At 40.4% G+C, this 13,204-nt stretch overlaps 1 protein-coding gene and 2 long non-coding RNA genes across 3 annotated transcripts; all 3 read right to left on the bottom strand.

Annotated features, from left to right (window-relative positions):
* Positions 1–1,616: 1,616 nt before the first annotated feature.
* Positions 1,617–4,367, bottom strand: LOC136954739 (trypsin inhibitor ClTI-1-like). The gene is made up of 4 exons (XM_067248390.1): positions 4,216–4,367; positions 2,764–2,801; positions 2,366–2,475; positions 1,617–1,796 (listed from the first exon to the last, which is right to left on the bottom strand). Exons 1-4 carry the CDS (start codon positions 4,262–4,264, stop codon positions 1,745–1,747), a joined length of 249 nt encoding a protein of 82 aa, XP_067104491.1. The 5' UTR covers positions 4,265–4,367; the 3' UTR covers positions 1,617–1,744.
* A 1,604-nt stretch (positions 4,368–5,971) lies between these two features.
* LOC136954661 (uncharacterized) lies at positions 5,972–7,283 on the bottom strand. The gene is made up of 3 exons (XR_010878120.1): positions 7,152–7,283; positions 6,728–6,837; positions 5,972–6,156 (listed from the first exon to the last, which is right to left on the bottom strand). It is a non-coding gene; the product is annotated as an uncharacterized lncRNA (long non-coding RNA).
* A 2,912-nt stretch (positions 7,284–10,195) lies between these two features.
* Positions 10,196–12,457, bottom strand: LOC136954662 (uncharacterized). Its single transcript, XR_010878121.1, has 4 exons — positions 12,336–12,457; positions 11,233–11,270; positions 10,796–10,914; positions 10,196–10,241 (listed from the first exon to the last, which is right to left on the bottom strand). It is a non-coding gene; the product is annotated as an uncharacterized lncRNA (long non-coding RNA).
* Positions 12,458–13,204: the final 747 nt, after the last annotated feature.

The following is a 13,204-nucleotide window of genomic DNA, read 5'->3' as shown; positions in this document are numbered from 1 at the left end:
GGCGGTCCACTAGGAATGACGGCTATACATGATAGTGTTTTGTTTGTTGTGAACAGAATTTAAAGTTTGAGTATGTGTTTTCCCGTGTTCCCAGGTGGACAATGCCCAGAACCTGGCCTCTATGGGTGGTCTGAAGCTGGTGATAGAGTCTGAACAGCACTGACCATCGTATGCAGGAGAACGCAGCCTTCGTACTGGGGTCTGCCCTATCCAGGTATACACATAGACGCACTCACAACGCAACATGGCAAAAACGCACTCACAATGCAACATAGTATATAAACACTACTGGTCAAAAGTTTAAGAACACTTTTTATTGAAAAATTTGTTGTATAATGTCTCAATGTAAAACAATTAAAGAATACAACAAATAAACATTCCGAGATATAAAATTACAAATTATAGTCACATTTTGAAGATGACAGCCAAACACACTTGTGCCATTCTTTCTATAATGGAAATATTGTTTGGAACCTCCAGTAGCAAGGTTAACAAAACCTCCCTAGGTGTGGAAAAGACTAAAGATATGACTGGCTTATTGCCTTAATTTGTTCTGAATGAAAGGCTACCATGTTGCAGACACTGAACCTATTTTCAGACAGTGCAAGATGCATTACTTATGACAAACACACAGCCACAGTATCACAACCCTGAAAGCAACGGCTAGAGCCGGGATTCGAACTCCGGTCTATGGTGTGAGGGTCCGACTCAAGCCTTGAGCCACTGGAGGATGGTGAACCCAACAGTAAGACGCAGTTGCAGAATTTGAGATGCAGAATATGTTTTAATCAGAGTTCAAGCAATAACCCACAGCTGGAGCAAAGAACAGCAAAAAGTAGTTCTCAAAACCAAAACCAGTCCAAAAGGGAATTCCATAAAAGTATTCCAGAGATTCCAAAAATCTTTAAACAAACAACTCCAGAGGAGAAAACGCACCAAATAAAACTGATAAGGAAATATTCCACAGGCAACAGAAAACACAATGTTTTTAGACAACACTTACTCAGGCAACCAGCTTCAGAACAACTAAACACCAAGCAAGGAAGCTATGAGACAGTCACTTAAATATACTCAGCTGAATAAGGCTCAGGTGAACCTAATAACATTAATTACAAGCTGAGTAAACTGGGCATGAGGACCTCTACAGGCCAAAACACAACAAGACAAGCAATACACTGACAGCAACGGCCTAGCCTAGGATCGTCTAAGCTTACCCTGCTGATAGTGAGGCCAAAGATGGACAGGTATTGCAAGGTAATACATGTATGTATACAATGGGTTGTGCTATGATTGTTGATAGGAATTTGGCTTTGTCTTTTATTAAGGGAATGTGAAATAACTGGTTTTTCATTCAATGTCAGGAAGCGTTGACAATAACAGATTATCTACTTCCTTCCAGTCTAAGATTTGGTTCTAAGGTGTGTTTGGTATCCCTCACGGAGAGACTCAAATAAAAATATAGCAGCCTAGTGACCCTGAAAGCCAGGTTCTAGCAATCAGGAGGACTGACATAATCTGAGCTATCCCACCATGCCTTGCTGATAGTGAGACCATAAGATATTGGACAGGTAAATGTACTGTAGCTTTAGCAAGAAGAAGAAGGTCAAACAGTGGGGTATGGATGATGTAAAACTTTATTACATTTAAGTACTACATGTATAATAGCCAACAATGGCTGTGATTGGGTGGTTAGTCTGGAGACCATCCTCTCAGATAAATCCTGTCAGGCAGACTGGCTGGATGACTAGACCTTGCACATCCCACTGTGCACCACCATGACATGCAGGTTCTTAGCCCTAGAGGGAATCAGAGATGGTGGATCACAAACGTGACTGATCACTGAGACAGAAGAACAACTTGAGGTGGATGCAGACCAGTATGGTGGATTCTACTACACAAAACGGATTTAGTGTACAAATGCACGTGTCTCTTCCACTTTCTACATAATATTCTGTACATAAAAGTATTTCCTTGTTGGTCTCAACACTGCTGTAAATTGTGTATTATTTATTAAAGCATAATTAATGAAGACAGTAGTTGTTTTGTCTGTCGTAAGAGTTTTTGAGTCTCCAAAAAATGCCTGTATGAATTGCAAACCATGGCTACTCTGATAAGATCCAGTTTGTTATTGACACACGTCAGAGGGACTCGTCAGACATTGGGTCCAGAGTAGCTGCTCAGTATCGGTATCAGGGTCAGATGAACACCTGCTACCCTGGAGTCATTTCTCACAATACTGGTGAAACGCTTTCAAGTTCATGTGTAAACGTTATGGTGTGTATACCAACAGTCTTCATGGAATATTCTTAACACACCGATGCCCTGTTTAAATGATGAAAAGAAAGCTACACTGCGTCCGACTTACATGTTGTTTTGACAGAGGATACACTCTGTGCTGTAGGTGAGTCCATCACTCCCACACACAGGATCAAACTCCTTGGAGCACATTGTTGCATCGTACTTGTCACATTGGGGCTGGATGGAAGAGAAGAGCATGGGTTATATGGTTATTACTACTAACTAATATGTTACATAAACTTTAGTCATCATGCTGTCCTTTTAAAGCCACACAGAGTACAGGGCTGAATGGCAGATGCCAGTGTAGTAGAGATGGTTTGGTATCATGCCTTTTTGATAGTTCTGCCTCATTATGAGACTGTGGTTCCAGACCAACTGTTGTACATATGTACTTATGTCTGCATTCTGATACTTAAACCTAATATAAAGGCCTTGCTTGTAGTGATAATCCTGTAATTAACTCACCTCTCTGGCCTCAAGATTGGTTTCGTCCACAGCGAAGACTGAAAAGAAAGATAAATAAATCTGAAGCTCTACTTTCAGTTAGAGTTAGGTTGTCTCGGGTGTGTGACATTTAAACTTGGTCTATGTTCATAACCTTGATCAACTGAACAGTATTCATCATCAATCATTATGATTGTGTGCAGGGCCGGTCCTAGCACATTTGTCACCCTAGGCAAGGTTTACCCACACCGCCCCCCCCGGGGCGCAAGCCGGGGCTAGCGCCCCCCACCAATGGTCAACCACAACACGGACATATGACGTGCCGCGGTTGGCGCCGTCTGCTGGTTGTGCATTTGAAACTCAAGGACAGCGGGAGGGTTCATTTAAATGGATGCACTTGGGAAATTGCCACCCCCCTCTTCATGCCGCCCTAGGCGGCTGCCTATGTCGCCTATAGGAAGGACCGGCACTGATTGTGTGCAATGATTGTTGATAGGAATGTGGTAGAACTGGTTTTTCAATAGTTGTCAGTAAGAGTTGAAAACAATAGATAATATCCCTCCTTTCAAGACTTTGAGGTGTGTTTGGAATCTTTCACGGAGATCCATTTCCAGTAACACGGTCCACAACACTGTTACCTTTACACGACTTCACGTCAATCTGTTGACGAGAGTAAATCGCAGTTTCACGTCCATCCTTTATCTAAGACTAAATGTTTTGTCAGGAATGCTGGAACGCTCCATGTCGGGGTCTTTAGCTTGGCAGCCAACCCAGGAGGAAGCACTGTTATTGGGGTTTGAGAGAGAAAGCTGCTCCCTTTTTCAACAGTGTCAGTGACAGGGACCAGACAATGGGCAGGCCAGTAGCCAACAGTGCCACAGGAATGCCAGGAAACAACTAGACTGAGAAGCCTGGTTAGAAAATGGCATCTGTGTATGTTAATGTTACTCGCTGACAAACAGGGTTTGTGAGGGAATTTTAAATGGGCTTTCAATTACTAAATGGTTTCCTACTGCAAGGATGCAGCCGCTGTTTACAATTTCTTCTTAGTAAAGTGTATCATTATCAACAGAGAGATTTGCTTAAATCTCACTGCTGAACAGTGTTGTGTCAAGAGACATCCAATGTAGGCTATGTACAGTCACTAAGTAAAATGTTTTCTAGCAAGAATGACACATACGTAGCTGTACAGACTGTGATATCCCATAAATCAGGTGGCTGAGCGGTTAGGGAGTTACTGGTTCGATTCCCGGCTGTGCCAAATGACGTTGTGTCCTTGGGCAAGGCACTTCACCCTACTTGCCTCGGGGGTAATGTCCCTGTACTTACTGTAAGTCGCTCTGGATAAGAGCGTCTGCTAAATGACTACATGTAAAATGTAATGTAAAATATAAGGGCCAACACATTGTGATCAGTTGTGCTGTTGTTGATGATTCTAACGTAGGTTCTACAGACGGTTGTGGTGGTACTCACCTGAGAGAGACAGGAGCAGAGTGCAACAGAGCACAATGGTGATCTTCATGGCTTCGATTAGGCAGTCTGTTCTTGAATATGTAATATATCGTAGTTTGGCTTCAGAGGCTGCAGGTGTCTGTGTTTCAGTCTGTTCCCTGACTGTCTTTTCTACATTCCCTGACCTGTCTGTCATGGGTGACTCCACCCACCTTTCCCCATCACCCCTCCCCCCTGGTGGTATGGGTCGTTGATGCTGTTACTGAGTCATGGTAAAACAATTCATTTTTCATTGCTACAGAACAGCAGTACATTGTGATCCCATAACTTGTTCACTGAAAAATTGCTTTTTGAATAACTGACTAATGTACTTTCTTTTCAGTTTTTTGTTAACCAAAACCATTTTTTCGTATACCTCTGGATGTTTACTCCTTACCTTTGTAACATTTCCGGTTGTTTACAGAACTTTAATGGTTTAAATATACATTTTTAAAATAAACATTCCAGGATTTCTTAAACTTTTGTCTGGTAGTGTGCATACCTGTGTAGCGTGTGTTATGTTAACTTAACAAAATTCACTGATCTACAAAGCATCCAATTTAGATTGTATTACTGTTAGTAGATTTGTCAGATTTTAAGCTGTGACTACAGTGAGAAATTGTGACATGGATCTTGCGAGCCACAAACAGGCATGCGAAAAGAAAACGGCCAAAAAAAGCTCTTCTGACTTTAACCTACTTAGTCGATTGTCTGTGTCAAAACAATTCATACAAACAACACCATACAATCAATTACCTGCAAGACAACCCATAACTTGCCCAAAATCCTTAGTTCATCTCTTCAAAATAGATAGGCCTATGTAAGTTAAAAAAAACTCAGTGCCATCAAAATGAGTCCTTGTGTCATTGTTCACAAACAAGATAGTAAAATTGCTTAGCCATGTTGTCAAAGGACTATAACATAGTACTCTGAGTATTTTCTGATGTAAAATATGACTAAGGTTTTCATGTCAACAATGGGGTAAGACTATTCAACAGGAAAACCAATATACATATTGATCAACATGACATAAGCAATTGATAATAAAAGCAGATAATTGTTGGCAACACTCATTGGCAAGAATGTACAAACACATTGGCAATTTGTTCATATTAATCAAGCATTGCTTTAATGATAAGCATAAATGACTAGATGACGTGGAGGTTGAACAAGTGCTTTTGAGAATTTCATTTGTGATCTTAGAAATGTAGGTGCCAAAGCCACTGAGAAGAACACTCCCCATCAGCTGCATTACAGGCAATGCACTATCTATCCATATTCCTAGAAATCTGTGTCACTGACATCTTACTCACTAACTGCATCACGGGCACTGTGCCCTATAATTATAGGAATCTGTGTGTGTGTGTCACCTGCTTCATCACGGGCACTGTGCACTATCTATCTATAGTTCCAGGAATCTGTGTGTGTCTCATTAACATCTTAATCACGACTGCATCATGGGCACTAATTAATATAATTTATCATTATTCTGATGCTCTTATGGTTCTTCCCTTTGGCACTTATTTGGTTATCCACAATGTATGCTTCATGTTTTGGCTGCTCGCAATGTTTGGGGCTATCTCGTTGTTATGATCAGTGACCTATGCTCTTTTGTAAAGCTCTCTCTTGGAAGTCGCTTTGGATAAAAGCGTCTGCTAAATGCATAAATGTAAATGTAATGTAAATGTAATGTAAATGTACTACAGCTTAAACACAAGAAGAAGGCAAAACAATGGGGTATGGAAGCTGTATATCTTTATTACAGTTTTGTACTACATGTATAATAGCCAACCATGGCTGTGATCCTTGGGTGGTCAGTCTGGAGACCATCCTCTCAGATAAGTTTCCTGTCAGGCAGACTGGTTGGATGGCTAGACCTTACACTTCCCAATGTGCACCACCATGACGTGCAGGTTCTTGACCCTACATAGAGGGAAACACAGATGGTTTATCACAAAAGTGACTGATAACTGAGACAGAAGAACGACTTGAGATGGATGCAGACTAGTATGGTGGATTGTACTACACAAAATGGATATCAAGAATGTATATGTCTTTCCCACTCTTATTGTAAATACAAATATTTCCCTGTTGATTCCAACGATGAAGCTGTCATTTATGTATTATTTATTCAAGCATAATTAATGAAGACAGTAGTTGTTTTGTCTGTTGTAAGAGTTTTTGAGTCTCCAAAGAATGCCTATATAAATTGGAAACCATTGCTACTCTGATGATAAGATCCAGATTGTTGTTGTCACACGTCAGAGGGTCTCGTCAGACACTGGGTCCAGAGTAGCTGCTCAGTATCGGTATCAGGGTCAGATGAACACCTGCTACCCTCGAGTCGTTTCTCACAATACAGGTGAAACGTTTTTAGGTTCATTCTGTAAAAGTTAAGGTGTGTATTCCAACAGTCTTAATGGAATATTCCTAAAAACATACTGATTCCCTGTTTAAATTACAAAAAGAAAGCTAGGCTTTGCGTCCGACTTACATGTTGTTTTGACAGAGGATACACTTGGTGTTGTAGGTGAGTCCATCACTCCCACACACAGGATCTAACGCCTTGGAGCACATTGTTGCATCGTAGTTGTCACACTGGGGCTGAGAAGAGCATGGGTTATGTGGTTACTACTATTACAAGTCTCTGATATGTTCCGTAAACGTTCGTCATCTTGCTGTCCTTTTAAAGCCATACAGACTACAGGGCTGGATGGCAGGTGCCAGTGTAGTAGAGATGGTTTGGTATCATGCCTTTATGATAGTTCTGCCTCATTATGAGACTGTGGTTCCAGACCAACTGTTGTACATCAGACTATATAACTATATATACTACCATTGTCTACTTATGTCTGCATTCTGATACAAAAATTTGATATAAAGGCCTTGCTTGTAGTGAAATCCTGTAGTGAACTTACCTCTCTGGCCTGAAAACTGTTTTCGTCCGCAGCGAAGACTGTATGAAAAGAAAAAGATAAATAAATCTGTACCTCTCAAACTTTCAGTTAGTTAGGTTGTGTCAGGTTCATGATCTTTAAATGTTGTCTAGGTTCATGACCTTGATCAACTGAACAATAGTCATCATGATGGTATACAATGATTGTTGATATGAATGTGGCAGAACTGGTTTTTCATTAGTTGTCGGTAAGAGTTGAAAACAATAGATCATCTCCCTCTTTTTAAGACTTTCGTTTTTGTTCTGAGATGTGATTGGAATCTTGCACAGAGATCCATTTACAGTAACGTCTCTGTTTCACTGTTGTCTTCATACCACTTCACATCAATCTGATGACCAGAATAAATCACAGTTTCACATCCATCCTTTATCTAAACTAAATGTTTTGTTAGGCATGCTGGTACGCTCCATGGGGCTGGATTATGGGGAAAGCATGGGTTATGTGGTTATTACTACTACAAGTCTCTGATATGTTACATAAACGTTCGTCATCATGCTGTCCTTTTAAAGTCACACAGAGTACAGGGCTGGATGGCAGGTGCCAGTGTAGTGGAGATGGTTTGGTATCATGCCTTTATGATAGTTCTGCCTCATTATGAGACTGTGGTTCCAGACCAACTGTTGTACATCAGACTATGTAAACATTGTTTACTTATGTCTGCATTCTGATACAAAAACCTAATATAAAGGCCCTGCTTGTAGTGATAATCCTGTAGTTAACTTACTTCTCTGGCCTGAAAATTGTTTTCGTCTGCAGCGAAGACTGTATGAAAAGAAAAAGATAAATAAATCTGAACGTCTCAATATTTCAGTTAGTTAGGTTGTGTCAGGTTCATGACCTTTAAATGTTGTCTAGGTTCATGACCTTGATCAACTGAACAATAGTCATCATGATTGTATGCAATGATTGTTGATATGAATGTGGAAGAACTGGTTTTTCATTAGTTGTCGGTAAGAGTTGAAAACAATAGATCATCTCCCTCTTTTTAAGACTTTTGTTTTTGTTCTGAGATGTGATTGGAATCTTTCACAGAGTTCCATTTCCAGTAACATCCCTGTCTGTGTTTCACTGTTGTCTTCATACCACTTCACATCAATCTGTTGACCAGAATAAATCACAGTTGCACATCCATCCTTTATCTAAACTAAATGTTTTGTCAGGAATGCTGGTAGGCTCCATGTCGGGGTCTTTAGCTTGGCAACCAACCCAGGAGGAAGCACTGTTGTTGGGGTGAGCGAGAGAAGGCTGCTCCCTGTGTTTCAGTCTGTTCCCTGACTGTCGTTTCTATATTCCCTGACCTGTCATGGGTGACTCCACCCATCTGTCCCGATCACCCCTCCCCCCTGGTGGTATGGGTCGTTGATGCTGTTACTGAGTCATGGTAAAACAATTCATTTGTCATTGCTACAGAACAGCAGTACATTGTGATCCCATAACTTGTTCACTGAAAAATTGCTTTTTTGATAACTCTGACTAATGTACTTTCTTTCAGTTTTTGGTAACCAAAACCCTTTTTTTAATTTACCTCTGGATGTTTACTCCTTACCTCTGTAACATTTCAGGTTGTTCACAGGACTTCAATGGTTTAAATATCAATGGAAAAAAAATAACATTCTGGGATTTCTTAAACTTTTGTCTGGTAGTGTGCATACCTGTGTAACATGTGTTATGTTAACTTAACAAAATTCACTGATCTACAAAGCATCCCATTTAGATTGTAGTACTGTTAGTAAATTTGTCAGATGTTCAGCTGTGGAACTGGCACTGTGCTGCACTACAGTGAGAAATTGTGACATGGATCTTGCGAGCCACAAACGGGCATGCGAAAAGAAAATTGCCAAAAAAAAGCTCTTCTGACTTTAACCTACTTAGTTGACTGTCTGTGTCAAAACAATTCATACAAACAACACCATACAATCAATTACCTGCAAGACAACCCATAACTTGCCTAAAATCCTTAGTTCATCTCTTTAAAATAGATAGGCCTATGTAAGTAAAAAAACACTCAGTGCCATCAAAATGAGTCCTTGTGTCATTGTTCACAAACAAGATAGTAAAATTGCTTAGCCATGTTGTCAAAAGACTATAACATAGTACTCTGAGTATTTTCTGATGTAAAATATGACTATGGGTTTCATGTCAACAATGGGGTAAGACTATTCAACAGGAAAACCAATATACATAGTGATCAACATGACATAAGCAATTGATAATAAAAGCAGATAATTGTTGGCAACACTCATTGGCAAAAATGTACAAAAACATTGGCAATTTGTTCATATTAAACAGTAATTGCTTTGAGGATAAGCATAAATGACTAGATGATGTGGAGGTTGAACAAGTGCTTTTGAAAATGTCAGTTGTGATCTTAGAAATGTAGGTGCCAAAGCCACTGAGAAAAACTCTCCCCATCAGCTGCATTACGGGCAATGCACTATCTATCTATATTCCTAGAAATCTGTGTCACTGACATCTTACTCACTAACTGCATCACGGGCACTGTGCCCTATAATTATAGGAATCTGTGTGTGTGTGTCACCTGCTTCATCACGGGCACTGTGCACTATCTATCTATAGTTCCAGGAATCTGTGTGTGTGTCTCATTAACATCTTAATCACGACTGCATCATGGGCACTAATTAATATAATGTATCATTATTCTGATGTAAATGTACTACAGCTTAAACATAAGAAGGAAAAACAATGGGTTATGGAAGCTGTAGATCTTTATTACAGTTTTGCTCTTATGGTTCTTCCCTTTGGCACTTATTTGGTTATCCACAATTTATGCTTCATGTTTTGGCTGCTCGCAATGTTTGGGGCTATCTCGTTGTTATGATCAGTGACCTATGCTCTTTTGTAAAGCTCTCTTGGAAGTCACTTTGGATAAAAGCGTCTGCTAAATGCATAAATGTAAATGTAATGTAAATGTACTACAGCTTAAACATAAGAAGAAGGCAAAACAATGGGGTATGGAAGCTGTATATCTTTATTACAGTTTTGTACTTACACTTCCCACTGTGCACCACCATGACGTGCAGGTTCTTGACCCTACATAGAGGGAAACACAGATGGTTTATCACAAAAGTGACTGATAACTGAGACAGAAGAACGACTTGAGATGGATGCAGACTAGTATGGTGGATTGTACTACACAAAATGTATATGTCTTTCCCACTCTTATTGTAAACACAAATATTTCCCTGTTGATTCCAACAATGAAACTGTCATTTATGTATTATTTATTCAAGCATAATTAATGAAGACAGTAGTTGTTTTGTCTGTTGTAAGAGTTTTTGAGTCTCCAAAGAATGCCTATATGAATTGGAAACCATTGCTACTCTGATGATAAGATCCAGATTGTTGTTGACAGACGTCAGAGGGTCTCGTCAGACACTGGGTCCAGAGTAGCTGCTCAGTATCGGTATCAGGGTCAGATGATCACCTGCCACCCTCGAGTTGTTTCTCACAATACTGGTGAAACGTTTTTAGGTTCATTCTGTAAACGTTAAGGTGTGTTCCAACAGTCTTAATTTAATATTCCTAAAAATTAACTGATTACCCTGTTTAATTTTTTTTAAAGCTACGCATTGCGTCCGACTTACATGTTGTTTTGACAGAGGATACACTCGGTGTTGTAGCTGAGTCCATCACTCCCACACACAGGATCCAACTCCTCGGACGCCTTGGAGCACATTGTTGCATCGTAGTTGTCACACTGGGGCTGAGAAGAGCATTATGTGGTTACTACTATTACAAGTCTCTGATATGTTCCGTAAACGTTCGTCATCTTGCTGTCCTTTTAAAGCCACACAGACTACAGGGCTGGATGGCAGGTGCCAGTGTAGTAGAGATGGTTTGGTATCATGCCTTTATGATAGTTCTGCCTCATTATGAGACTGTGGTTCCAGACCAACTGTTGTACATCAGACTATATAACTATATAACTATATATACTACCATTGTTTACTTATGTCTGCATTCTGATACAAAAATTTGATATAAAGGCCTTGCTTGTAGTGAAATCCTGTAGTGAACTTACCTCTCTGGCCTGAAAACTGTTTTCGTCCGCAGCGAAGACTGTATGAAAAGAAAAAGATAAATAAATCTGTACCTCTCAAACTTTCAGTTAGTTAGGTTGTGTCAGGTTCATGATCTTTAAATGTTGTCTAGGTTCATGACCTTGATCAACTGAACAATAGTCATCATGATGGTATACAATCAGGGCATGACATTGGCACCCGCCCACCCGCCAAATGCCGGTAGAATTCGGCTGTGGCGGGTAAAGCAGATCTTACTAGCCACTTTGGCAGGTGGCATTCTACATATCTCTCGCTATAAGATTTTTTATTGTAGTCTTCTCAAAACAAAATAATAAACTCATTGCAGTGTTCTCAAGCCTCACGCATTGACCGTGAGACGCACGCATTTCAACCAGCACGTATCATTTCCCCCTGTGTTAAACAGTCTCGGCCACTGTACGTTCGTTGCTAAGCAACATAGACGCGCGGACACACGCGAAAGCTCGTCTCGTGGGGCTTTTGATCAAACTTGAGGACCCTGCTCAGTGCAAGGCAAGGATGTGGCGGTAGGCTACATAACAGGTGTAGGAAAACCCAGAGGGCAGACAAAAAAAAGAGAAAAACTGGTGATGAAAGTGAAAGCGAAAATAAAGAGACTAAAATAATTGTGTTATTTATAAATATTTAACTGGACAAAAAGAAATTCTGTTTAGTTCATATATTTTCAATTCATCTTTACACCCCGTTATATGCAATGAGCTACTCTTTTTTGTCTTTGTCTTAATCGGTTGCATATGTTCATACAAAAGGAGCTTTGCACACTTAATGCCGAATTATACTTCTCCGACTCCGTTACGGACAGACGGACGGAGTCGGACGGCTGTGGGAGCTGAAAACAATTCACCGCCAGAAGAGTAGGTGGCGCAACGGTTTTTTGTAAGTCGTCGTCGAGTGTTTATTTACCTAGTTTATCGAAAAGTCGGAGCAAATGTACAAATTAGCCGTTTCATCAATAAAATACGCACATTTTCAGCAACTACACTGCCCATTTTTTCGTCACATTTTAATTCAGATGCTGATTTACATGTACTGTTTAGCTGAAATATGAATTGTAAAAACTTGCAGCAATGGCGGTCAAAGGATTCTGTTCGTCCTGTTTATCACGGCAACCCCGCCCCCGCCCCTGACGCAAGCGGTTCTTAATACGGACCAATCACAGCCAAGGGGTATCCGTAAAATGACGGACGGACAGACGGATAGTCAGGAAAATCAGGAGGTGCACGTAGAGCTCTCCGAGGGGCGTCCCCTATGTCCGTCTCCGTAAAAACGGAGAAGTATAAATCGGCCTTTATAGACATGTTTACGCGCCAAATCCCAGGGGGCCGCCATAACTCTACACAAATGCATTTCATTTCCGCCGGAAGTGGTTTGCAAAGCGTCTGCCGGTGTAAACACAGCGATGTTGATGCTAGCTTGGGATCACGGTTCTACTACTTTGACATACTTGTCGTTTGACATTTACTACTGGATAAGTTGCCAACGTCGTCGCCATACTTTTAAGTACATTTTAGAGTAGATTTATAGTTATAAAGCTTTTGCCAGTCCATAATTTTGTAGCTTTTAACATGGAGCAAAGGCAATGTCAGAAGATGACTTTAGTCGGTGATTCATTGGAACATTTGTTGTCTAGCTCTTCAATCTCTCAGCAAAATGTAGGCTAATTATTTGGCTAAAGGATGCCACACGTATCAGACAGAAGTTGTTCTATAAATTCGTAGCCCGACATTAAAAACATTTATAGTCGGTTGACTGATCGCGTTGTTGTACCCAGTCAAATGAATAAACACACAGAAACATCATGAACATTCAATGGTCTTGCCAGTTATCCTGGCAAAACATGTAGCATAATGTTCTTTATTTATTGCCAGGACACGGTCCAAGTAGCCTAGGTATACATAACATTGAAAGCTAATTCGTTTGGAATTTCTAGGC

Source organism: Osmerus mordax, chromosome 12 (assembly GCF_038355195.1).
Source record: "Osmerus mordax isolate fOsmMor3 chromosome 12, fOsmMor3.pri, whole genome shotgun sequence".
NCBI classification, from domain to species: domain Eukaryota; kingdom Metazoa; phylum Chordata; class Actinopteri; order Osmeriformes; family Osmeridae; genus Osmerus; species Osmerus mordax.
This window is presented reverse-complemented; position numbering and strand designations above follow the sequence as displayed.

Bases quoted from the DNA above. Each gene is read 5' to 3' on its own strand.
- LOC136954739 (XM_067248390.1), bottom strand. From the start codon at position 4,264: ATGAAGATCACCATTGTGCTCTGTTGCACTCTGCTCCTGTCTCTCTCA. The intron at 2,476-2,763 runs GTGAGTTAATTA...TCTTCCATCCAG, and splicing joins CCAATCTTGAGGCCAGAGAG to CCCCAATGTGACAAGTACGA. The intron at 1,797-2,365 runs GTAAGTCGGACG...GATTCCCTCTAG, and splicing joins ATCCTCTGTCAAAACAACAT to GGCTAAGAACCTGCATGTCA.